At 41.0% G+C, this 27,609-nt stretch overlaps 1 protein-coding gene across 2 annotated transcripts in view; it reads left to right on the top strand.

The window, feature by feature from the left end:
- Window positions 1–27,609, top strand: part of LOC118781966 (PHD finger protein 21A-like) — a 78,929-nt gene that overhangs the window by 20,377 nt on the left and 30,943 nt on the right. For both annotated transcript variants that reach the window (XM_036535142.1, XM_036535140.1), the window contains exon 6: window positions 802–867. In XM_036535142.1, the coding sequence (XP_036391035.1) occupies window positions 802–867 (66 nt within the window). The remainder of the gene's footprint in view (window positions 1–801; window positions 868–27,609) is intronic.

Raw genomic sequence — 27,609 nt, 5'->3', positions numbered from 1 at the left:
CATTAACATAAATTTGTTATAGAATGTGTGGATGTTTTTACCAACAGTTATGAGTGCAGCTACAATGGCAACAATTTGCAGGGTAACAGCAACACTAATGTACATGCCCTCTCGTTCATTTGAGCCGGTTGGCTCCTCTTATGGAAGTACACCTTTCTCTCTGTCAGGTAATTGTTGTGTTCCCCAACAGCCATGACGGGCTGTTCCCACAGCACAAGTTGTCACCTTTGAACTGTTGTTTTCTTATGGCAAGCTGCTCGCTGAATGTCCCTGTCACTACTAATCAGAACTTAAGTGTGATAACTTGTGAACTGAGTAGTGGCAACAGTAAAGTGGAAATGGGAAATTGTGATTAATTGTGGTTTCTGGTGGGTTGTTCATAAACTGGAGTGTACTGTTTTTCCATAGTGATTCCTGTACTCAAGCAACATGTTTTTATTCCATAGTCACGATAAAAGAAGCATCAGTACTTCATTTGGACTTGGTCCAGTCCCTCATATCTGCTTCCCCATACCACAGCTTTGAATTCCATGCATGTGGGTGACACCTGGCAGTTCAGTGTTAAAAAGAGATTAGTCACCCAAGCTTACTGTGGCATTGCCACTTTACTAACACTGTAAATCAGTGAATAAAATTGCTTCATCCCAGTTGCTTCTCCACTAGTAGTCTTCACCTCCGTCTCGACATGGAAGAAGACGACTACCTTCAAAGCACCCCGTTCAGCATTTCCTCACTGCTAAGTGATGCATGAAAGTATGTCGGAGGATGCAAGCGCTAACAAGCCATTTCCCTCCTTTGCAGAACGCTGATCTGAAGAGGCAGCTCCACGAACTTCAAGCCAAGATCACAGCGCTGAGCGAGAAGCAGGTAGGATGCTGAAGCAGGGGGTTCTGGGAGTATTTACAAGGCTTTGCTGACATCACGCATGCACATCCATGTGCACAAAAGCACATAAGCGCTTGAATTTCATCATTCCTTTAAAGTCATCATTTTAACATTCTGTCCTTTTTGGTGACACCAAAGACCAGGAGTCAGGTCAGAGGTGACTGCAGATGTGTGGTCTGTCAGTGTCAGCACTATGAGGTGGGGCCACCTAAACAAGAGATGCTGCCCCCCTGGTGTTTTGTTAAAATTAATCCAATTCTCTTCCAGTGTGTATTCTCTGAGCAGAAAAATGCTTTTGCCAATTATTTCAGTATAGTGACTCTATGACCAGTGGTGACATTCTGAGGGGAATTTTGTGTATCTAATTGTAGTGTGTAGGAGCTGTGAGTCAGGTGTGTTTGGTTACCTGGCACTCGGATAAAGTCGGATAAATTTTCTTGTGATTTATAAAAATGTACTTCTCTGAACAACATCTTGTGGGCTGCAATGAAATTGTGCCAGAGGGGTAGAGGCAAACAAGAGCAACACAAGAAAGGGGGATGTTACTAGCCTGAGAAATTAACCAAATTTGAAGAGGCTGGAGCATTTTTGACTTCAAGAGGATTAACACGATGGTGGAACACGATGTGTGTTAGTGCTGAAGTCTGGGTAGGATGCTGCAGGGCTAGAGAGCTGCTGCACATCAAGAAACAGGGTTGTTTGATTCCACCAGCACTATGATGTGCAACTTGACGGATTGTTTAAGCAGTGGTGAGGGTCCTCTTCTGCTAATAGAATAACTAAGTAAAAAAGCCTTGCTCTGCTGAATTGATCTTGACGTTGATGTTTTGTTACAAAGGAACTTTTCACTTTATAACATTTTTAAATGAATGCTGTGGATCAGAGCTTGGAAGTTGGCTTGAATGAATAAGAAAGGAGTCATAATATATTTAATGTTTGTTTGCATTGTATGTTTGTTAGCATGTTAATGGAATGTAAAAAGACACATTTATTTATTTATTCATTCATTTGGCAGATGCTCTATATGTGTAGTAGTGAACCCAAATTACATGGTTGCTCTCACATAAAATACCCCTCGTGTTCTTTAAAGTTCACTTACAAAGTTGGATGGTTCTGTTGAAATGGGTAAGGGTAGAAAGGTTATGCTTTTTAGTGTGTAATGTAATGTAGTGGAATTTATGAAAATGATTACCTGTCAAACCTGAAATTTTAAATGTTGTTGAATATTCCATCATTCCACCCTGAATTAATTATTGCAAAGAAAAGTTTGCGATGCCTGTTAGATTCTCCGACCATACTTTATGTAGTTCTTAAATGGGGATACTCATGGATTTTTCAGTGTCTTGTTTAAATCCCACATTCAGACTGTATTCATTCTTACCAGGTAAATGGGTAATAAGGATAATAATTTACTTCCTACTTATTTTTTGACTGCTCTTATGCACCAGATTATCCTTATCTATGAATCTATTCCATGTCCCAACCAGGGCTGTGACCTAGGCTATATTTCTTACTCCGTAATTAGGGAAAGTTTCCATTGAGAAACTAATAAATATTTGCACTGCTACTGAAAACAAATGGTGTATGAGACTGAGATTTTTGGAAATAATGTACCTTATTATGGTCAAATTATTTTTTATCCAAAACGTAAGTATAAATAAATTGATCAATGATCAACATGAAATTGGTTGAATTCAGATGTCTTGCAAAACTGAATTTTACCAAATCAAATAAGCCAACCTGGTTAAACAAATACTCATAAACTGGCATTATGTAGTTTTGGAATATGGTGACAAAGTCAGCCAAATTTTAGCTTAGCACATAAATTGCAACCTCACACCTAATCTGTCACACCCAAGATGGCAATACTGCATCTGTGCAAGTAAGCAGGAGAGATGTGATGTGAATTGTCTGTTTTCTAAGGGGGGGAGGGGGGGGGGTGAATCCATCCATCCAGTAAAAGTAAATGTGAACATTAAGGACCCTTCACCATCGCACAGTTACATTAGACTATCCAGAGCTCCACATGGTGAGCGAAGCATAAAGACAGGTGTGATTTCTATAAAGTCTTAATTTACTCCAGTCCGTTGCACATCGATCGGCTATCCTTCAGACACTTTGTTGATTTGAGTGAAGCAGTGCTTAAAACGTCAAGCTTATTTTAAAAAAAGCCTGTATATGCTTTCGAAAGAAAAATGCTAAGCAAAGTGGCTGTCAGAAGATTCTACCCTTTGTCATACTTTAATGATAAAGGGTAGAATTCATGACTGAAAACCTTTTTTTGCCTGTTTTGAGACAGACAGTCACTAACAAAAGCCTTAGTGGAGCTGAAATTGCTGAACTAGCAGACACTTTAAGGTAGTCATGCTCTTGCTCCCTCATGGTGAAATGATAATTTTCACTTTGTAACAAAACACAGAGGGGAGATAGTAAAGAAAGGCCAGTTATTTCCAGGGACGCAGTGGAGGACACGTTTTTAAGCATGTCACTTTTGCTTTGATGGAGAAGGGAGACAAATGATTAAAATTTAAAAGTTGTGTTTAATATACTTGCTGTGATGTGCACGTGATACTGCATTTGATTACTGGCTTGCAAATAAGGTGTTGTGAGAAGCAGATTGGAGGTTTGGCACAGGGTTCAAAGCTGGCATGGCTAGAAATGGATTTTAGGTTATGTTATACATCATGTGCATACAAAGCTTCCATATATAATTATTAATAATGAGATAAGTAAAATGAGGAAAATATAGCTATTACTGCTAATAGGCACTTATACTGACTGCTACCCCAGAAGTGTGTCAGGATGTGCATCTTGATGGAATTGTGTGCAGCACTTTGCCTCTTTCCAGACAGAGCCTGTAGCTGTGCATGTTCTGAAGCTATTTTTAGTACCCCCCTCTAGCTTTGCTTATTTGTAGAGTAGTACAGCGGCAGAGCCAGGAGTGTTACATGCATTTAGTTAATCAGTTTTCCTTGTATAGCTTCCTTAAACTCCACTCCGTGTTTCCCAATCTCTTGGTTACTTTTTTCCCCACACCAGGCCTTGAAGGTCTGTAGTAAAATGTCTGTGGTTGAATTGCGTAACAGTTGATTGTCTTCGAAATGAACTGAACAGAGCGCTGAAATGCTGAGAGATACTATATAGAAACTTGTAGGACTGACTTCCAGGCACAAGATGACACAATGACAAAATACATGGAAAGTGAAAGTGACCAAAGGCTGAGCTCTTTCATTTCACATCATGTTCAGAGTAGGGCTGTCACTTTAAATTCGAATATCAAAATTAAATTCGAATTTGTCAATTAACATGTGTTTCAAAAATGAACGGAGAAATTCGATGTTAACATTATTATCATGTATTGAAATTTTATTTGCCAATTTTAAAAATAAAAGTAAAAATAGATGAACCAAAAATGGAAGAATGCTAAAATTGTTGAAAGAATTGCGAGCCAACCGACAGCGATCCACTGCTGTGGTTGAAGATGACGAGTACAACAAAATATCCCCACCTCACACAGCTGGCAGCAAGGTGTCTTAGCGTTCCCGGGACGTCAGTGCGTTCGGAGCGCGTCTTCTCCACTGCTGGGGATATAGATAATAAAAAACGTTCTGCTCTGGACTGCGATCATGTTGATCAGCTTATCTTCCTGGCAAATAATTTGCAGTAGACCTATTTGAACATATTTAATGTACCAGTTAGCCTCAGTTATTCTCAGGTAGGCTAAGGGCATTTTAAGTTCGAGTTTTTTTTTTTTATTTTTTTTTTTTGGACAGTCGCTGGTAATCTATTGGAGTTGTATTAAAATCGTAAATGTGGCTATGTTAGCCTGCTAGGATGCACAGTTTAATGTTTGTGCTTGTTATTATTAGCCTAATGCTATGGCAGCCCAATCTCTGCTAACTGATTTTGATTGATACAGTGGGCTAGGCCTGCAGTGTTTTTGTGCACAGCACTTTTCGGTAATAAATCCTCATATGGATTGTTGTTTCTGTTTACTTCGCTGTCATGCCCCCTTCTGCATACACATTCCAATTACTAGTTAGTTGCCACTGGATTGGCCTATATTTAGCCTTGGAATTTAAAAGATTTTAACACAGAAATTCGAATATTAATTCGAACTCGTCTTCATTTCTGTTTAAAATCAAACAGGATTTTTTATTAAAGTGACAGCCCTAGTTCAGAGGTCCTTATCATTGCCAGTTTCAGTTGCAGGCTTCATGCAGTGAATAAAGCCAGTGGCACATGTTAAGTCAGAATCCTTGCACAATAAAAGGTAGGTTCCTCAGTGCCTGTCCTGCAGGGAAATGTAGACTAACAAGAGAATGTTGAGGGACTTCTAGTACATCGCTCACTGTTCAATTAATCAGGGAATCTGCTTTTTTTTGCTGAAGAGGATGGAGAGGGTAAGGGGGAATATATTGAGAAGCAGATGTAATTAAGTCTGTAACTGGTCTGTTTGAATGACAGTGAGAAGAGAACTTTTATTATGTTAACAGTTGAAATTTCCATGTAGTGTACATCTCACTTCATGTGTAATGAATTCTCTAAATATGCTGGCACTCTACAACAGTAAAATGGGGAGAACAGTAGGTTCCTAACCTTACTGTACTGGATTAGCAAGGCAGCAGCACTCAGCCTTTAAATACAGCAAATGTTCAACCAGAGGATTTTATACAGAGGGCAAACCACTTACATTGCATGTTTGCCTGGCCTAATAAAATTGAAAATTAGTCATCAAAGGTCAGAGTGACTCATGCCTTCGAAACCAGTGAAGGCCTGGCTGCTGCTTACGTGAACCTAGGCCGTTTTCATTTCTGTGCTGGGCTCTGTGAAGAAGTCCCGCAAGATCAGCTCAACAGGCAGACAGCCCAGTACAAATTGAGCCTGGGATCACAAAAGGTCTGCAGTGGGATAGCCAAACCCAAGTTCTTTGTTTCTTTAAAAGCAAATTTTGATTTGTCAGAGACATTTCAGTTTGCCAAGAGAATTAGAAATGCGCTTCTTCCTGATATAAATGTTGATGAGTGTACCAAGCTGGGATATTTGTCACACTCTTTTTTTTAATGCCATGTTAGCATATTCAGCCTCCTACTTGCCTTTATGTTAATGTTTAATCGTTTAGCAGACATTCTTATCCGGGGAGCCTACAAAGTAAGTCTTAAGTGTGGTTAGAATACATATCTGTGGGCTCCCGAGTGGCTCAGTCGGTAAAAGCACTCGTTCCAAGTGTAGACTGACCACTATGGCCCAGGTTCGATCCCAGCCGATCCACCGGGGATAGGGGTAGGTACGTCAGCAGGGGCTTCGGTCCCATTGGCAACAGCGACCCCTGCTGGTCGATCGGGCGCCTGTGGTCCACGTGCCAAAGCTGCATACGAAATGTCTTCCTCCGACTCATCTCTGTGCTAGCTTAGCTTGTGGACCGCAGTGCGAAAAGAAGCAGCGGCTGACATCACGTGTCTTGGAGGAGGGCACGCGTGCTATGGGACTGAACTTCAATGACAAATTGGGCATTCCAAAAATTTGGGGAATTGCCCATTTCAAATTGGGGAGAAAATGAAAAATTATTAAAAAAAAAAATATATATATATATATATATATATATATAATTATAAATTAGAATACACTCACTGAACAAGGCTCTGACTATGACAGGGTAATGCACCATTTTAGCAAACCACAACAAACATGAACTTTTGCTTAGGAAAAAAAAACAGCAAGAAAGCAAAGCTTTGATTCTGTTATTTTGGCCCACGCAACATTTTAATTGCATGAGCTAATGAGCTGTACTGAACTTGGGAAAGAAAACTTTTTTATTGTTGCCTATATATAAAAGAGAAGTCTATGAGATGTGCCTGGGAGATGCATAATGATTTGCATGTGAGTGGTTTTCCTTGTGCAGACTGAAATGAAGTATAAAACTGTTGGCTGCTGTTAATGAAAAGGCTCAATTATGGGGTACATCACCCTGCAGGGATATGGAAACATTACAGCTTTTCTTAAATAAAACATGATGCTGTGATTCAGCTATCGATTTCTGCCTGGTTTTCCCCTTCTATGTATAATTGTAAGAAAGTGCATTGTTTGCCCTGCTTTTCTCATTGTGTGCTGTCTGTCATTAACGTCTTGAACTCTGGGGGTTTGGAATCCAAATGCGCCTGCTTCTCGGCTGTGTTCTGTCATTTTAATTAAAAATGAATAAACTCATAACTTCAGTTTGCCACAGTGTTAAAAATAAATACATATCTTAATGTTTACCCAAAATAGCCTTCTCTTTGGAAGAAAACTGTTGAAACTTATGTGTAGTCTTTTTTTTGCTGAAACTTTCCTTGTTTTTGTTGTTGCCATTTTTTTCTTCTTTTTAGAGCTGTTTTTACTGGATTTAATATATATTCATTTCAGGGTTCTCAGAACCTCAGGGTGAAATGTACAGAACCTTCTGAATGTTTCACCGCCACAAGTTCCTGCTAACCTGGAATTGTGGAAGGCGTATGCATCTGCCTATGTGTTTGTGTGTAGCCTTCTGTCTTGTGCTTACTTTGTTTTACAAGACTGTTTTGCATAACAGAAGAGTACTGCATTTTGTTTCATCATAGGATAGAATATTTCCTGAATTGCTACTTGTTTTTAGATGGAGTACAACTCTGCATCTGCATCATGTGTGTTCCCATAGCAGCAGGGCTACATCTCCAAGCGTTAATATTACAACCCGGGAAGTGGGCTTTTCTTTCCTGTGCTCCAGCTAACGGAGGAAAAAACCTTGGGAAGTCACTCACCAGAGAAATAATGATGCTGCCATTGAATTGCAGAACAATCAAATCAGTTGAGCTGCAGTGTGCCCTTTGTTGGGTCTTTTGGCGGTGCAGTTATTCTGCTGGGTGTCGTAGAGGGCTTGTAAGTTGTTGGATTTTGTTCTAATTTTAAAAGTAAACGAACCGGACCAAAAGCGCGCTTGGAGAAAAAGCTTTATTCGGCGATGGAATCCGGCAGCATCTCTGCCTGCGAAGCTTTAACTCAGGGAACTGTTACCGTGATCGGCCTTTTATACCATGAAACAAATGGCAACAAACAATAGGTTTTACACTGTTGCAGCATCAACCTATGTTCCCAATGCAAAGCGGGATCCTTTGATGCTGACCGCGTCTTTGTGTGGTGATGGTTGCCAATTGCCCACTCCCGGTTGTATGCTAGACTTGATGTCTGCTGCCTGCCTTAATCAATTGCTCTTGGCTCCAACTGTAGCGTGGCACCAAGGTGTGGAGCTTCCTTTGTAACTATGATAATAAGGCCATCAGGTTAACAGTTCTCTGATTCTGAACCATGTCTGGTCAGAAGTTAGAAGCACTATAATCTTACATTCCCCCCTTTGATCATAAAAAAATATGATCACAAAAATAAAGAAATAGTGGTAAGAAAATACAGGAGCGGAAGGAGGGAAAAGAAAAAGAAATCGCAACATGTACACAGTCTAATACTGAGCACAGGCACCTCTGCTTACAGTATAAAATAAAAGAATATAATTTTGTGATGATACACGGATACATTGAAAGATGTACAGAGAAATGACATTGGTGGCATGGTGGATGATCGCATTCCACACATGCTGCTGGATTGTGCTGGTGAATGAGGTCTCCTGAAGCAGTCTGTGATATTGTGGGCTTGGTTGATGCAGATGTGTCCCGTGTCCCGTGGTTTTCCAGCAGATATCAGCCAGGTGTCAGGTACAGTCCAGCGCAGGTGTCTGATGACAGCCAGGGCACCCTTCTCTCTCAGCTGTTAGGAACCCTGCTCTTCACTGGAACATCTGCAATGACACACAAGAGAGAAGGCGGGAACGCATCTTGCCAAAGTACATAAACATTTTTTAAAAAATGGATCGTTATTCCTAAAAATGCCTAAACTGTCCCTAATGTAGTTTCGGCGGGACGCTACAGTATTTATCAGTGGTGGTATGATGACCTCTTCATCCTCAGACGACAAGCTAGAGCCTAGACAACTCTAGTCCCGCCATGTCTGGACTCTGATAAATACTACCGCCATTCTATCCCTCATCTCTAGGCGGATTTCCTAACTTACAATGGCTGACATGGTACCACTTATCTTGTCCCTGTACCTTAACTGCTGCATTAGTTACTAAAAGAACCTGGTACGGACGTTCCTACTAGGGTTCTAATGCTACACTCTGAGGTTTGTGTGCGAGAGTTTTTCGCAGTACCGGATCAGGCTGTCAGAAATTAAATGCACGTCGGCCTTGCGCAGATCCATTGTTCGGGTTGGGGCATGGGCCGGCCTGTGATGACTGATGATGATGTGATAATTCAAAAGGTTTAGTCCAGTTTCCAAGGGATTCCTTCCTGGTGGAGCTTGGACAGATGATCTGTGATGGCGATTCATTCTTTGTGTTCGACCTGAAGCTTGTGGTCTGTAAGGACAATGTAATTTCTTGTATTTATCATGCGACACATTGTGAAATGTGTTCCTTGGTCTGAGTCTGTGCATTCTGGCAGGCCCCATCGAGGAATGATGTCCTTCACCAGTGTTTTGGCTGTGTGGGCTGCCGTTCCATGTTTAGTTGGGAATGCTTCCACCCATCTGGAGAATTTATCTACAAGTACATCCTGAAACCTCCCACTCTTAGGCAGGGTTATGTAGTCCAACTGAAGGTGTCGGAATGGACCCGGTGGGGCTGGTGTTCCCCCAGCAGGGGTCTTAATTCTGGTTCCAGGATTGTTGTATTTCAGAGCGTTAGTTTGTAAGGCTCTGAGTTTGGCGTCCTGTGTTCTTTCAATCCTCGCTGACCATTCCACAACCTGATTGAAAGCTGTCCCAACACCATCCCAGTCATCATAACGGACTTTAAGGGCTTTGGATAACTCTGGCTTTAGTCCATTCACAAATGAAGTTTTTAAGGGCATGCCAGTATCCTTGCCTATATCGTCACTGTTGTTCAGACCAGCATGTTCCAGCCAAATCTGCTTAAAGCGTTCCTCATATTCTGCAACACTCTCTCCTGCTTTCTGTGTGCATGAAGTGATTTTGGCCCAATTGACTTCTGCAGGTTTAAGTTCATACAAAAAGGTTCGTACGGCCTCCCATCCTGCATCAACATTGTCTTGAGACTCCCCTTCCCTTGTCTCTACACTTTCAGTCAGCTTCTTTTGATCGCTGTCCCTTAAGTTTACATTGAGGATCATAGCAGCATCCAGTGGGTGTAGAGTGTAAATTTTTCGTAAGCGTTCAAGAACTTGCCATGCCTTGCGCGGCTGTTTATATGCGTCTGGTAATTCCTTGGACCATTTATCAATTTGTTCTGGTGTGGCTGGTTGGTAAGTCTTACATGGGAGGTATCTTTTGACCTTCTTTGTCACAATACGAGTCCGTCTCTGGCCATCCTCCTCAAACTCCTCTTCACTTTGAACTTCCACTTCAGTTCTACGGTGTTTGATTACGACAGGAGCAAGCCTAGCCTTTGTGCTTGTTGTGGAGGTAGATTTGACCTGTGCACTGCTGTCCTTTGTCACAGGTGCAGCAGCAGGTGTGTCATTGGACAATTCCTCACCGTCTGAGCTGCTACCATGGTCATGTGGCAATTCCTCCAGCAAATGACGGTGTTGTTGTTCCTCAATGGCTCTCAGCTCTTTGAATGGGTAGAGCAGTTCTGGTCTCCTTTGCTTAGTGCCTCCTTCATGTGTATTGGAAGAGGCTGCTGCTTTATCACAGTCTTTTGATTGTAGCTGTTTGGAGATTAGATCTAGCCATTTTTGATTTTCAGCTAATAGTCTCTCTTTTTCCTTTTTCTCTTCCTGTAATTGAGAGGCTAATGCTTTAACTTTTGCATTTTCCGCAGTGATTTCACGTTTCAGTCTATCAATCTCACACTTTTCCAGATGTTGTCGAATTTGTTTGCACAAAATAACAGACCATCCGTCTCGTCTGCTGCTTGCGAACATGCGCTGTGTCTTTCCCCAGGCCTTTTTGATGTCCGGCAAGGTCCAGAGTGTGTCCTCGGAGGGTTTAATGTTGTATTTCTGTTGGATGTCGTCATTGCATTTCCTTAATCCAAGCCGTTTTTCCAAGTATGAATTTAGGCTGTCCATCATCTGATCGATGGTTGTGCTTGGAGGAGCTGTTCCGTGACGTTCTGTCGTAGGTTTCAATGGCCCAGCCCCATGAACACGGATCTGCGCAGCCGACGGCAACTCAGCAGCCATGACAACAGATTCCCTCAGATACAAAGCAGACAGAGCAGGTGTTAGTGGAGCTGTTTAGACTGTTTATTCTAAGTGTGAATACCCACAGCTATCTTTACTTGAATGCAAATGTTGTGCACTCTACAGAACAGAGTTAGCTAAAGGAAACTGGAATTATTATACTTTTGTCTTAACGAGGAAAAGACTACAGACAATTTTTATCTTCGAATGAGCAGCCTAGTCAAAAATGTAGGCTATTTTTCAAAATACAGAGTACGCCCACAACCAGGAATACTTTGAGATAAGTGGATATGAATATACTTTAAAAATACAAAATCATTCAGTGATATAGACTATTTTCTTTGTCTATTTTTTTTTTTTCTGCTTAGCTGCACAAAACAGAAAATTAAGCTTTGGCTCGCCAGTTAGAAAAATTGACTCTTTCCGGATCTTAGTCGGAAGGCTTATCACTTTACCGTTTAAAATGCTAATTCTTTCCGAACCTCGGTCGGAAGGCTACGCTTACAGTTTTTACGGTATTAAGGAAACAAGATGTCATTCCAAACCAAATTTGGAAGGCTAAAGTGCTTACAATTTCAGCGACTTAAAAACAAATACAAATTCCTTAAGCATATAGCTTTTAAGAAAAGTATTCTTAAGTATGCTTTTACTGTTATAAATTTATATATATAAATTTATACTGTTATAATTTTTCTAACGTTACTTAGAACATTTACGTATTACTTACAGTCGGAAAAACAACGCTCGCTTAACAACTTATAATACTAGTATGATGCACTAATTCTTAACTTTCTCACAATCAAGAAAAGTACAAATTTTAGTTCTCTTACTTAAAATTTTAATTATTCAACCCGTGCAGCGAAGAATAATTATACTTAATAATAATATATAATAATTAACCAACAGCCTTCCTAACCATAGGAAGGTGTCCAGCAACCCAGTTGCTTATACTAGTCTCTCCATCAACCTCCGATTAGTGTGATAACCGGCACGATGTGAGATGACTATATTACTAGTACACACTCCGTCAACCTCTCATCTAATCGAAAATATAAGCGTGTCAGTAGCCTGTCACAACTAAATATTTTAACGACTAGATAGCACGACGTGAGCTGACTATATATTTACTCATAGTCTCTCCATCAACCTCCGATTTCACGTCTGAAAACCGGCACGATGTGAGATGACTACGTTTGTATAGTACACACTCCGTCAACCTCTGATCTAATCGGAAAATATAACTAAACATTTACCGGCTAGATAGCACGACGTGAGCTGACTATCCGAAGCTCAATTAACAACTTACAATACCAGTATAATGCACTACTTCTTAACTCTCTCACAATCGAGAAAAGTACCAGTTTTTAATTCTCTCACACTTAAAAACTGAATTCTCCAACTCTCTCACAGCGAAGAATAATTATATAGTACTGAATTCTGTTCCAGAGCTTACACCAAAAACCTTTCCTAATCATAGGAAGGCGCCCAGCAACCCGCAGTTGCTTACACGAGTCTCTCCATCAACCTCCGATTATGTCTGGTAACCGGCACGATGTGAGATGACCACGTTACTATAGTGCAAACTCCGTCAACCTCTGATCTAATCGAAAAATATAACTAAATATTTACCGGCTAGATAGCACGACGTGAGCTGACTATACCAAAAACCTTTCCTAACCATAGGAAGGTGCCCAGCAACCCGCAGTTGCTTACACGAGTCTCTCCATCAACCTCCGATTATGTCTAATAACCGGCACGATGTGAGATGACCACGTTACTATAGTACAAACTCCGTCAACCTCTGATCTAATCGGAAAATATAACTAAATATTTACCGGCTAGATAGCACGACGTGAGCTGACTATACCAAAAACCTTTCCTAACCACAGGAAGGTGCCCAGCAACCCGCAGTTGCTTACACGAGTCTCTCCATCAACCTCCGATTACGTCTAATAACCGGCACGATGTGAGATGACCACGTTACTATAGTACAAACTCCGTCAACCTCTGATCTAATCGAAAAATATAACTAAATATTTACCGGCTAGATAGCACGACGTGAGCTGACTACACCAAAAACCTTTCCTAACCATAGGAAGGTGCCCAGCAACCCGCAGTTGCTTACACGAGTCTCTCCATCAACCTCCGATTATGTCTAATAACCGGCACGATGTGAGATGACCACGTTACAATAGTGCACACTCCGTCAACCTCTGATCTAATCGGAAAATATAACTAAATATTTACCGGCTAGATAGCACGACGTGAGCTGACTATCCGAAGCTCAATTAACAACTTACAATACCAGTATAATGCACTACTTCTTAACTCTCTCACAATCAAGAAAAGTACCAGTTTTCAATTCTCTCACACTTAAAAACTGAATTCTCCAACTCTCTCACAGCGAAGAATAATTATACAGTACTGAATTCTGTTCCAAAGCTTACATTAAAAACCTTTCCTAACCATAGGAAGGTGCCCAGCAACCCGCAGTTGCTTACACGAGTCTCTCCATCAACCTCCGATTATGTCTGATAACCGGCACGATGTGAGATGACCGCGCAACAATAGTGCACACTCCGTCAACCTCTGATCTAATCGGAAAATATAACTAAATATTTACCGGCTAGATAGCACGACGTGAGCTGACTATCAACTTAGTTAGCAACCCCGTTGCTTACACTAGTCACTCCATCAACCTCCGATTAGAAGTCTGATAACCGGCACGATGTGAGATGACTATGTTACTATAGTTCACACTCCGTCAACCTCTGATCTAGTCGGAAAATATAACTAAACATTTTACCGGCTAGATAGCACGACGTGAGCTGACTATAAACTTAGGCTTTCCCTAGCCTAGACTTCGGTACCTCGGCCTATTTTTTAGAGCTCTTATCCACAGTGTTAACCAAAACACTGTCAGTTACATATACGTATATTTACTGGTTTGTTTACTTATAAAATAGCTAGGTTCTTCAAGAGGAGTGGTACGTTTCTTACCGAGTTAAGGTCTTTGCGATGTTTGCGGACCCGCAGACTCTTGTCTTGCCGATCTTCGACTGGAAAGTTCAACCGGAAAAATCTCCACGATTCTTCTGCTGAATTGTTCCACTTCGTAGATGTGTCGGTGAGTTTCTCTCGTATCAGCTCCTCCTGGCTGGCTCGCCAATTGTTGGATTTTGTTCTAATTTTAAAAGTAAACGAACCGGACCAAAAGCGCGCTTGGAGAAAAAGCTTTATTCGGCGATGGAATCCGGCAGCATCTCTGCCTGCGAAGCTTTAACTCAGGGAACTGTTACCGTGATCGGCCTTTTATACCATGAAACAAATGGCAACAAACAATAGGTTTTACACTGTTGCAGCATCAACCTATGTTCCCAATGCAAAGCGGGATCCTTTGATGCTGACCGCGTCTTTGTGTGGTGATGGTTGCCAATTGCCCACTCCCGGTTGTATGCTAGACTTGATGTCTGCTGCCTGCCTTAATCAATTGCTCTTGGCTCCAACTGTAGCGTGGCACCAAGGTGTGGAGCTTCCTTTGTAACTATGATAATAAGGCCATCAGGTTAACAGTTCTCTGATTCTGAACCATGTCTGGTCAGAAGTTAGAAGCACTATAATCTTACAAAGTGTGTGCTGAAGAAAGGAGGCTGTGGCTAAAGTAAGAAGCAGAGCAGATCAGGATTTTGTCCTGGGCTCTGAATTTGCCTGGATCATTGAAGGGAAATAGCGCTTGGAGTAGTGCATTGCGTGTATTTATTTCAGTGTTTTTTTCCCACAGTGCTGTTTACCCAGTTGAGTCACCATAATCAGATTTTGGGACAAACTGCATTGCAGACATATTTATTATTTTTTATAGGAATTCAATGTGTGTAATGTATGCTAATTTAGAGTTGTTTCAGGAGCAGTGTTCCTTCTCTGTGTAGCACCCTAGTAGCAATACAATATCTAATCACTTGAATTTCCGTGTCTGTGTGTGCCCTTTGTGTCAGCTGTGGGAAATATTGTAGTGAGGGCATGCTTTATGTGTGTGCGTGTGTTTGTGCTTGCCTGCGTGCATGCATGTGTGTGTGCAGGTGTGTTTGAGGATGGGGGTTGGGATTTATGCATTTAAAAAAGGTGCTCTGCATATCTTGGATCATTTTGTCTGTACTCGTGGCAGCTTTAATTGCCCATTTAGATGAGAGACAGCAGTGTTCAGCCTTTCTAATGAAAGGCAGAGAACTTCTTATCTTTGATAGTAGGCCGGTAATACTGTGAGAAAAGGGGAAGTGAGCACTTTTGATGCTGGACTTTGATTAGACCTTGTCCCACCTTGATGTTGGTTTGTCACTGCTGGTGGCACTTTAACTGAATAATGTTGTAGTACATTATACATTTGAAAGTTTACTTTCTCCAGCATTACTGCTTTCTTGTGCAATACTTGTGAAAAAGTTGTCACGTCATTTCAAAGCTGGTGAGAAAGGCAGTGTTATTGTTTCAAGGTGCTAAATGTATTTAAGTATAACTTAACTTAATTTTCATGTTCTTGAAGATGGGTATCAAAGCAGTGAGGGAAACCCCTTCTTTGTTCAGCACCCCTTCTTCATGTTACATGTATTTTGTAAATGTAAGGCATACAGCTACATTTAAATGTATTTTTGATGGTAATTGATATTAGAAGCAGGTTTCTGGCAGCAACAAAACTGAATGTGATAGGTTCCAGTCACAACTTTCAAATGCATGAAGTATCAAAGCCTCTATTTCAGATTTGCTTACATAGAATTGAGACTGCAAAATGGTAATGCATCTTCATTCAGTACATGTTTTTGTGCATGCACATTTTCCTTTTTAATGGCAGCAAAGTGAAGAAAGCAGTTAAATAGGATTTTCAAACAGGACTGGAACACTGAGAGATTCACTTGTTTGAGATTGAGTCAGGACCACCACTTTGTTCTTACTATGGACAGCTGAGGTTCTCATGATGCAGAGGGGACTCTGTAATGAGGACCACCCATACAGCAGCCCTCAATCACTGGGAAAACTGCCCCTGTGTTACAGAGTCACAGAGCTGAGACTCACACTGACTCTGGGGCATCGTTACTCCCCAACTCCAGCACTTAAAACTGAATTTGGCAAACAGACTGTCGACAGAAAGGCTATAAAAGGTATTTGCCACTCATTGGTGAAATATAGCAGTTTTTCAAAACCAAAAATATTTTCATCATTGGTGAAATTAAGAAGAGGATCATCATCAGTGTGTTTTCTTTCTTTTCTCTATGTAAGGAAACTTGAGTCTTGTGTAGTGCAAATGCAGTGAAACAGGGCTTATTGGAAAGTACTAAAGAATCCAGATGGTAGATAGATGTATGTGACACTTCAACCTGATCTTTGTGTCATGCAGAATATATCCGCAAATGCAATGTTCAATTTCTGAGTTTTTTTTTTTGCATATCAGATCTGCAATGAAACCCTTTTGGTTTTGTTTTAGCTCTAAGTATAGTAAATACAAATGAGAAAAACCCAGTACTTGACTGTTAAGTGATATTTGCAAGGGTTTTTTTTTCCTTCGGTTGTGATGATGTGATTTTAGGAAACTAGAAGCCACTCAGGTCGGGCTGCACCAGTTTAAGCCCACTCTGGTGGGGGTGTACTGGCTCTCACAGTGCTAGCTTTGTTTCTAGCCTGTAATGAAGGGTTCCTGCTGCGCAGCCTAGTTATTGCCACTGCTCCACGATGCGTGGCAGAATTGTGCGAGACAGGAGGGAGGTGTGGAGAAGAGTGGGCGTCTGAAATGCTGAAAACAAAAACGGCAGCTGAAGAGGGATAAGCTTCGAATACAAGGGAGTAGTTACAGTAAGACGGGAAGCTGTTTGCTCTCCATTTCAGTCGTGTCCTAAGGCCAAGGATCTGTTGTGCTGCCTGATGTGCAGAGCAGAGAGAATGTTCAGGGACGTGGTCATTGTATTCACACATTTTATGATACCCAGTTACGATCTGTAGTTTATTTCTTAATAGTATACTGTGATTATATGCAAGCAAAGACTAATTTTTACAGCTCAAGAAAATGGAACAAAAAACATCCTTGTGTGTGAATTTTTAAATGTCAGTAGAAGACTGACAACACGGGTAAATATTGGAGCATGGGCAATAAACACTTGTTTTGATTATTGTTGTTCTATGTTTAAATTGCCTTTGTCCATCTTATTGGGATTTTCCATTTTTATATATAAGCTGGTGTGGAGACTCCATGCATGTATCAGTGAGAGAAAAAAAGGATTTTGCAATATGACTGCATTTGCTGTTGCTCTGCAAAAGGTACTAGTGCAGGGAAATTTACAGTGCTTACATTTCACCTTTCTTACAATCTGCACCTCATTCATGCCCACTTGGTCATTTTACTGGAGCAATTCAGGTGAAACCTTAATGCTGAGGTCCAGTCTTAAGTTCTAACTACTGCTATCCATGCTATTAAACTGGATCTGCAGAGAGGTAGTTCCATACTGAAATGGCGGAGGAGGGACAGCTCCGAACTTGGGCTCAGGCCTAGAGTGGCTTTCTTTTGACTGCAGGACTCCAGGACTCCAGCAGAAAACCCCCTGGTGTCAGCTCTCAGACATGACAACTTGCATGAATAAATAAACAAACAAGCAGTCAAACCAAAAAACAGCCACTGTCACTAAACTTGCAGCAAGTCAATGATATACTGGGTATTTGATGAGTTCTGTTTTGAAGATGAACTGAAAATATTTTGTAATTCATTAGTTATTAGGTGTGTGAAAGTGGAGATGTGTTGGTATTTGAGCTTGTCATTTTGATAGGTTGTTTAAAGCAGGCAAAATGTTTTTATGAACACTAAGAAATGAAGGCACAGTTTTTTGTGTGTAACCATAAGCAGACACTTGACAGAATATACTGAGCACCAGGACAGGACAAAGACATACATGATGCACCTGTTGCTGAGGAGCAATCCCAGCCATAAGGAACTGACCTCAACTTTTTTTACTGCACCTGTTGCTGTGAACATTGTTTACAGGTGCCTAAATCTACTGCTGTAGGCTTGGGTGCATCTCTTGCATCTCTCACTGCTGACAGTTTTGTCACAACTTCGTTAGGTGTTTGTAACATGATGTTTGGAGACATAGTGGCATTTTATTTTTTGTAAATCATGTCAGTTGTATTTGGTGGCATATTGGATTTCATACATTGTTATTGGATTACAGACACTAGCTGTAAATTTTACCAAGGTTTTTGTTTGTTTGATATAGCGTATTTTTGATATTTTGTTCTGCAAAAAGGAAGCTGGCCTGTATTGGCTTTGTCAGAAGGAAACCCTAAATTGAAAAATTAGTCTCACTCAGTAAAATTTGCACTGTGGGCTTTTGGCTGCAAAGATATCCCTTATGGACAAGGAAATGATGGTCCAGCTCTAGAGAAACGTCATGGCTAATAAAGACAGTGCTGACCACCTTCATTGATTTTGAGGGTCTAATATCCAGTGCAGTTCCTTGATTTGTAGTAGGTTTTTGTGGTGATGTATAGTCTGCTTTTCCAACCTTTTTGTGCATATGTGCCACAACTGAGGAGCAACCTTGCTTTTACTCAGATGTGCAGAAATAAAAATCTTGAAGGAAGACCATAATGTAATCATGACTCCCAGAGGATGCTTGTAGCCTACATTGCTAACAGAAGAAAGTGTTACAAGTGTTTTACAACTATCTTGAGACAAATACAAACTCCATGTTTTTAAGGAAACATGAAAATGACACAATGAACATGACAAAATCACAATTATAATGAAAGACACCTGTCTTAATCATTTAACAATTCCCTTAAGTCATCCATGACTAACAAACTGATATCACAGTGAAGGCGGCCAGGTCAACAGTGTTGCACAGGGTTAACAATGATAATACAGAACCTCGGTTATAACAGAGATCACAAATCAGGCAAATAAACAGTAACACTGAATCAACAAAAGTTGCATTTACATATACACGCACAGCTGCCCTTGAGGGAAACATTGGCATATGTAATTTTTGAGAATTAATATCATGGTCATTCATGCTTACATGTTTTCTGAGATCACATTTTGTAATGTTCTGTAATGTCATGCTGAGCAGTGTCTGTCTGTGAGAGACAATAAGCTGTGCAGAGCTGAGTGCTGATCTGCCGGTCTGCTCCTCTTCACTATATTTAAGGAATATGGACTCTCTCCAACTTTCAGATGGAGACAATTTTATGAACCAAAGATGCCATGTTAATTACTCTATACCATAAACAATTTTACTGGGAAATTGAATGTACTAAAATGTGCTTTTTTGCAGAAGGCCAGTCCAATTCCTTTTTAAGGCTCTGAATGTCAGAAATAATAACAAGCACAAGATTCCTACTTTATCTTTCTTCTGGTAGGGCAGCTTGATGGTGTCAAGGCAAGCAGGTGTGCTGAATAATTGATAATACTACATGGAGCTTTACCACCCATTGCCAGCTCGCCTGTTTGCCAGTGTTGTTGTAAACCCACCGGCCTGGAAGTAATCTGTATTCACAAAGTGTGGAAATAGCAGATGAGATATTGTACACGCCCAGCCGAAGATGTTCCCGTGGTGATTTCTTTACAAGGTCCAGAATCAATCAGAACCTGAAACCACCAGGCCCATGGAACCACTTGGATGTTGCATTAAGTGATCTTGTTTGGAATATCTCCAGCTGTTTGAAGTTGCTATATTGGTCCTGGCCAATCGTGTTGGCTAGCTTTTTTTATGTTGGCTGTAATTTTTTTTAGTGTATGTGTGTGTGGGGGGGCATTGTTCCAGAACTGAAGGTGTTAAGTTGCCTGTTTTCTTTCATTTGCTGTTTTATGTGTTCAGTGTCAACACCTTGTGTAAAGGTGTAAATTGTACCCTAAAGGGAAGTTTTCGAGGCACTTGCTTCAAATTAGCCTGTCAGATGAGTCACTCAGATGGTGCTTAGTGGCACTAGTGCCTTTGGATAGTGCTTTCTGCAAAAACATTTCATCTGTAAAGCTTGCTTGTTTTGAATACAGTCAGCGAACAGAAATATTTCCCCTTTGCCTTGATGTTGTTGGTATTATGAAAGAGAGCTAAAACTTGTGACAATGTGAGTATGGTCAAAGATCAGGAATGGTCTAATCCATTTTCAGCAAGCAAAAACCATATTCATTGCACTTCTCTCTTCCACCAGCACTCCTATCTGCAGGGAGTAAATCCATCTGCACAGAAGGGGTTTTATATCTGCTTAACCCATTTTCCAGCCTTCTGTGTGTGTGTGTGTGTGTGTGTGTGTGTGTGTGTGTGTGAGAAGTCTTACTTGTAGTTGATCATGTGCCAAATCTCGAGTGGGGGCTGTGTTATGTGATTGTAGCCAACTAAGGACAAGAGAGGGAAAGAGAGGATCCAGCACCTGGGAAGTTAAGTTGTTGAAATTGACCTTGACCCTCAAATTGGAACTTTGCAAAGAGCTCTGTTCAGATTATCATAATCACAAAAGTGACAAAATTATCTCCTAGGCTGACACACAGCCGCAGTGCAGCATTTTAAAGAGACTATGGACAGCACTTTTCATTTTTGTACTTAAGATTCCAGACAACATAAATAGTATATTAGTGTTTTTGGTCAGATCAGTTACTTCAAACATACTATAAAATGCCTTGTTCATGGTGACACCAGTAGAGGTGAATGGACGCAAAACCTTTTCTTTCTTTCCTTTTCTCCATTTCCTTTATCTTAAAGCACCTCTGCTCAGAAATGCTAAAAAGTATAGTAGTGTTGATGCAAATTGTGTGATCATAAACATCAAAATCATATCTTTTTTCCAATAATCACAATTGTGTTTGTTACTGATAACAGATTTGAAACCACAGACCTGTCTGTGCAGTCAGATGGTCTTTTCAGCTTCCACCAATGCAGTTTGTGTTCAATAACAGGTGTCAAAGGGTAGCAAATAGCACAGCAAGGTCGTGTACACACAAACAGCTCTCCTGTCTGTAACCAGTCTGTGTGTGATCCTGACCGTATTAAGAGCAGGAAGGGGGACTCACAACCACATTTTGCATGCTGTGTGAACGAGGCCAAAGAGACACATCTCTGGCTCAGCCTTCTAGTGGACTGTCCTGCTTTGCCAAGATAACCAGTGCGGAGAGACGGGCCCATTCACTATGTGAATTAAAGAGCCTTTCAAGGGAAAATGAGCCTGTTGATGTATCCACACTCTGGCCAGTAGACAAACATATTTTCACTTTGGGGTAGCCGGAGCCACCCGCCACTCGAGGATCCGTCTTTCCAGTCCATTAGCCATTTTGTCCGTTAATAAAAGCCAGCCTTTCATTCACTAGGCTCTGCGCCGCGCCAGAAAAGACATTTTTACAATGCTTGCATAATCTGTGGCTGTTACAGTGCGAGTCAGTATGGGAACCAGTTGAGGCCAGGAAGTCTACAGTCACCATTTGAAAAGCGTGCTGGGGGGAGGTGTAGAGATACTGTTATGCTATGTTATCCCAGGATTTCTCTGAGGCACAGACAGTCTGGGTGCCCCCCCCCCCCCCCTCGCTATTAGTAGTTTGTGATGGTATATGCTGTAGAACATGAAATCGGTTTGATTTCAGAATGTGGAGCAGTGGAAATGTATCCCGCTGAGCTCTGAGCCCATGGTAGAATTGCTTGTTTCTTCCCATTGATTTTAATATAAAACAAGGGATAAATAAGCAAAAATAAAACCACTGAGGCCAGATATGCCAGACTAACCTCCGTGTATTCGAAAAAGCATTTGCATTAAAACATGCCATCAGCCAGCAGTCGTGCTCTTGCACTCTGCAGTAGATATGCTTGGGGTCGAGCCAAACTATCCAGTATCAGGAAGTGTATTTCAAGGCTTATTTATTATTGATGGCTGAGTTGTACTGCCCTGAAGGACAGCTAAATATTGGAGCTAACAAACTGTGGTGTCACTTGTTTCCTTGGTGGTTCTCTCTGCCTGTGGAGTCCAACACACTGTTATATATGAGGGTGGGGAGGGGGGTGGTTTGGATTGGAGAAACTTGCACAAGAGATGTCTACTTGTTTATTTTTCTACACATATGATATTTAAGCCAAATGGATTGTACAATCTGACTGTGAGCGTGTCTGGTTTTTTGTATTCCGGCCTTATAACAATTGCTGAGTGAGAAAACTGCCTGAGAAAATTACAGCCCAATTGCTAAAACTGATAACATAAAATTACTTCTGTAATAGCTGTGGGGTACACATTTTTATTTTTCTGTTGTCTATCCTTGTTATGTTGGGCCACATTTTGAAAGATAAAAGTTTTACTGATGCAACTAAATGGTTGCAGGGATGAGTTATGTAAAAGCACCATTCTGACATAGGTAGATTGGAATGGACTAGAATAAAATATTATGAGAAAGTGAAGAGAAGGTAGAAGCATTGATGGAGATCCACTGCAGAATTCTTCAGGAGCTTGTCAAACTACAGTTGGTCAAAATGGCATTTTTTGCCAACACTGTATCCCCTCTGGCTGTTTTCCTTAATTGAAAGCTATTTATTTGTCCATCCTGTAATAAATAACTCATTTATTTGTGTCCATGGTCAGACATGCTTGATGAAGTATGGGGGTAATATACCAACCCTCGGTGTACTCTCTCATTCCTCTCCCAGATGGGGTTCCAGTCCAGACTCGCTGTGGGTTTGTGTAATATGCGTGCAGTATTTTGCACCAAATTACTATTTATGATTATTGTTAATGTTCCACACTCAACTGGTGGTCTGATGGAACCAGTCAATTTAAAAGTCTCCCATTATTTGTTGCTGAGTAGTTCAGTAGGTTAAGGCGCTTGTTCTCAGCATGTGCGGAGTTGCACGGCTAAGATGTCAGTTGCCAACAATGATGGGAATTCTGTAGCTGTGGAACAATATTGGCTGTGGTTGCCTTGTTGTGCAGCTTTCAAATGATGTCAGACAGATGTGCCCATCCTCCAACTGGCATTTGCTCTCGTGGTGCACTGTGGGAGTTGTGTGAAAAATTGGCTGTCGTTGGTGTGCACTTGTGTCAGTTGTTGCTCCCCAACACTCCTGCACAAGGGCAGTGGAGTGAGGCGAGCCTAATATACAGTTGTAGATCCCAGAAAGAGAGAAAAGCATGAAAAATCTTCTTGATTATTCAGTGTCAGAGTTCCGGTCAGTAGCCATTAATTATGACAGTTTTGATTAGGTAGGTAGCCAGTAGTGAGTGTTGTTGAGAATGGGTGAAAAAAAGAAAACAAAGCTTTTCCTTAGAAACTATCTCCTCCTTCATTACAACTTCTACAAATATTTCTATGTTGTGGTAAAAGCTTCCACAACAGGTTTTTAAAGTATTAGCTAACAAACAATTGCATATGTTTGAAATATTGCTGCTTTAAAAAGCAGTGGTTGCACTGGTCACACAGCTGTTGCACAGGCTCTGCTTGAATAGGCTCTACTTAAATGTTATGGATCTCCATCACAACATTTAAACTGGCTCCTGATTTGTAATTAACGAAGCAAGACTTTCATGGTGGGGTTGATAATCACAGTAAGGGTGGTTAATGGGTACAAAGGGTGGAAAATATGTATTTTTCAGGCCTTTCAGAATACTCCATAATTTCATAACAATTTTAAAGAGGGAGAACATCCTCCTTTTTTTACTTTAGGGAAGTCTCATTTGACATGACATGTCTGGCTGTCAGGTCAATTTGGTTGAAAAATGACTGTGTTTAAAATTCAACTAGAAAAACCCTTTCCCTTGTTAAAATCACCTAGTAGTATCCATAGACTACGAATGCCACAGTGATTTTTAATCTTTCATCTTATTACCGACTGGTTTTCTTGTGAATCAGATGCACTGGAATGTACCTAACAAGGGTTTCTGCCTCCCCACTCAGGCTCGGTTTCAAGGCAGCCTGCAGAAGATGTATGGAGCTGTCGTTGTAGTGGGAGTCTGTGCTTTTTCTCTGGTGATTATGGTTACTGTCCCTTCCCTGTTACCAGGAAAGACAGTGATTTAATTCAATGTCCTTTGCAAAACCTGGTGGTATCACCTGGTTGGATGTGCTGCTCATGTTTGGTACATGACCCTTTTCCTTTATGAGAGCAGCTAGTCTTCAGTTTTTTGTACAGATTAGACAAAAGGACAGAAAAAAATTATCAAACACTAGAAAATGTTTAACTCACAAATGTGTTGGCTTCTCATAGGGGGAAGATCTATGCTTATTTCCCACAGAAGTACTTGCCTGCTGTGTAAATTGTATGAATGTAAAATTATACAGCAAGTAAAATGATTTGGCAGAGCCACAAGTCCCATATTGCTGTTTTTGTCTCGTGCAAAGTTGAAAAATTCACATGACATGGTCTTCTTTTCCAGTCATATCTAAGATAGAGTTTTTTTTCCTGCAACATTTTCTCCTTAACATGCAGGGAGAAAGCAGCTGCTTAACTACGGCTCAGAGAGCTAAATCGAGCAAGATCGTGCTGGTCAGAAATGTTGTCCTCTTATCACTTATTCAGTGCAAATGTAAATGAGATGCAGTGGACCAAAGGCGTTTATTCCCTGCCTCTTTATCACAGTGTGTGCTGTATATATTAACTCCAGTATGTGTTGGGACATTTGATTTATGCACATCAGCCCCTGTGTGTGTTCAGACACAGTGTCTGTGAGGGATGCCAGTGCTGATGCAGTAGCCATTTGTGTGTGCATCGCACCAGTGCACAAAAACCATGACGAGGGAGATAATGGGTGGGCCTGTAAAGGGCAGTGAGGATAGAGGGATGCGAGGAAAGGGCGATCTTAGTCAGTACATCTAGAAGTGAATCTGAAGAAAAATATGCTCATTCTTTCTGCAACCTTATTCATGTCCGCCCCCCATTATAGATATATATATATATATATATATATATATATATATATATATATATATATATATATATATATATATATATATATATATATATATATATATATATATATGTTGGGCTCGAAAGGACAGTCCAGATTTCTTCTTTTTGATCAATCTATAGCCAATCAGGCTTTGCCACACGCATGTCAGAAGGAGAGAGGGTTGGAGTACATTCACTTAACACATCCACAGACCGTGTTTAAAGCCATCTGTTGTTTCATACAATTTGCTTTGTTTAGCATACAGTTTTCCTTGTCATATCTTCCCATAGTGTGCTGCAGGCAAGTGTGCACTCTTTTCAGCTGCCACTAATTTCACTGTGTGTCTTCAGGAAGAACCTTTGAAGTTTGCTATGCAGAAGACAGCTAATGTGTTGGGAGTAGGTTTGGCCTTTCAGAGACGTGCACATTTGTAATTCATTATGATTAATTAAAAAACTGATAAGGGGAATGGTAGGACAGAGGGGGAGCCACTTATGATATTTGTGTTTTTTTAAAATGCCTAGTTCGAAGTGAGGTTCAAGTGAGGTTCAGGTTTTCTCAGCTCTGCTGGACCAAGTAGGTTGTAAGTGCTGAATAATAGCCTGTGCCATGTGAAAACCCTCTAATGTGAAACAGTTCATAGAGTATCCCTCTCTCACTCACACCACAACTGTAAACCCCAAAAGCAAAAAAAAAAAAAAAAAAAAAAAAAATCAGCACCAAGTTCACTTTCGCAAGTAAAGCAATGCAATCTGAAATGGTGTGGTGTTCACGGTTTCCTGGAGTCTTTTTTAATATGTACAGTAGAGAGGTGTTCAAAGAGTGAAAAAAGACAGGAGCCTGCATTCTCCTGTGCATTGTGTACTGTGTTGCCGGGTAATTCTTCAGGCTGCATTGTAGCCAAACAAAGGGAGATTGCAGAGAATCCTTATAACGCTCCATTGTGAAGGGGGGGTGGTGGGGGGGGGGGGGGGGGGGGGGGTGCACCTTGAAAGTGCTTCTGCTTATAATGGAGAGAAAACAGAGTGATACATGTACTGCCTGCTTGTTTGGGATGTGTGTGATGAACAGGCTGTTGAGCCAGGGTGTGTCTGAATTGGGGAGAGCTGTTGAGGCTGGGAGTGAGTATCTGTAATGAGTTAATGTGTGTCTGTGATAGTCCCTCTCTCCGAGCTGGAACTAAGGCTGTGAGGCAGGAGGCAGTGTGAGAGGAATTTCAATCAAGGGCTCTGCGCTCTGTTTAAATACCATCAGCACGAGGGGGGCCCCTTCAAGGGGAGAAATCTGCGCACCTGAGAAATCTGAGGCACAGCGGACGCCCCCCGTTTTCCTCCCCTCAAATGGCCCTGGAGACTCCAGATGTGATTTCTGTTTTATGAAATACAGAAAATCATGTATAAAGGGTACAGAATGATAATCGTCATGTCTTTATCAAACTGCTGCTCATCATTGAGGGATTTTATGAGCCCCTGCCAAATCAATAGTCTGACAGCTCAGCACACACACACTGCAGTGTCTGTGTGGTATGGTACTGTGGCTTGTTGCCTTCCTTCCTGGGTGGGACAGATCTGTGTATAGCTCCTTTAATCTCATTGCTTTCACAAGCAAGTGGCTTTACTGTGTTTCTTTCATATTTCCTCATTTTTCTTTCATAATTTTTTCAGAATTTCATATTCATTTGTGTCACCATGAATGACACCCTTTATGTTAAATGTATTGAATGTGTTATGGTGTTAATCCTGCTCACAATTAGTTTGAATTGTCGGCAGAGGAGGAGTCATGCCAGCCAGTATTAATTGGCCATGATTAGAGCTGGGCGATTTTCCCAATTTTCTCAATTAATGCAGTTTGTTTTTTAAAGACGATTTTCAAAACAGGAAAATTGTTGAAGTCAAATTAAAAAAACTGAACTTGATAAACCTTCTATAAGTAAGCAGCAGCATGATAACAGTTTTTATTTCATTCCGTGATTCATTTATTGGCTAATACTTGAGGTGGGAGGCGGTGTTCTACTTGTCTGTCAATCACACTACGTCTTGACAGCTAACATTAACTGCGTCATTTTCTGGTGCTGGTCCGTACGACAAGGCGAGCCACCGGTGGAAAGAAATTATGGATGCAGTGGCATTTCATATCGCCAAAGACATGATTCCCATTTTCACTGTAGAGAAAGAAGGGTTCATTAAATTGCTGCAAACAATTGACCCCAAGTGTGAACTGCCTAGCCGAAAGCATTTTGCGGATGTAGTACAACCCCGTCTATATACTGCTACACGCGAACAAATAGCGGAGAAGTTGGAAAAAGCATTGTTTTATGCTACCACGACAGATCTTTGGAGCAGTTGTACCGTGCAGCCCTATATGAGCTTAACGGTACACTTCATTGATGAAGAATGGACACTGCAAAATGTTTGCCTCCAGACATGCTATTTTCCTGACGACCACACAGGCGAAGTAATAATCCAAGGGCTTAAAGACATTTTAGCTTCTTGGAAACTCAGGGAAGATATACAGGTTTGCATGACTACTGACAGCGGCAGTAACATGATCAAAGCTTTGAAGCTGAATGAGTGGAACCATCTCCAGTGCTTTGGACACAGACTCCACAATGCAATTGGTAAGTTAT

This window comes from Megalops cyprinoides, chromosome 8 (assembly GCF_013368585.1).
Source record: "Megalops cyprinoides isolate fMegCyp1 chromosome 8, fMegCyp1.pri, whole genome shotgun sequence".
In the NCBI taxonomy this organism is placed as follows: domain Eukaryota; kingdom Metazoa; phylum Chordata; class Actinopteri; order Elopiformes; family Megalopidae; genus Megalops; species Megalops cyprinoides.
The sequence above is the reverse complement of the archived record's forward strand: the minus strand, read 5'-3'. Positions and strand labels throughout refer to the sequence as shown.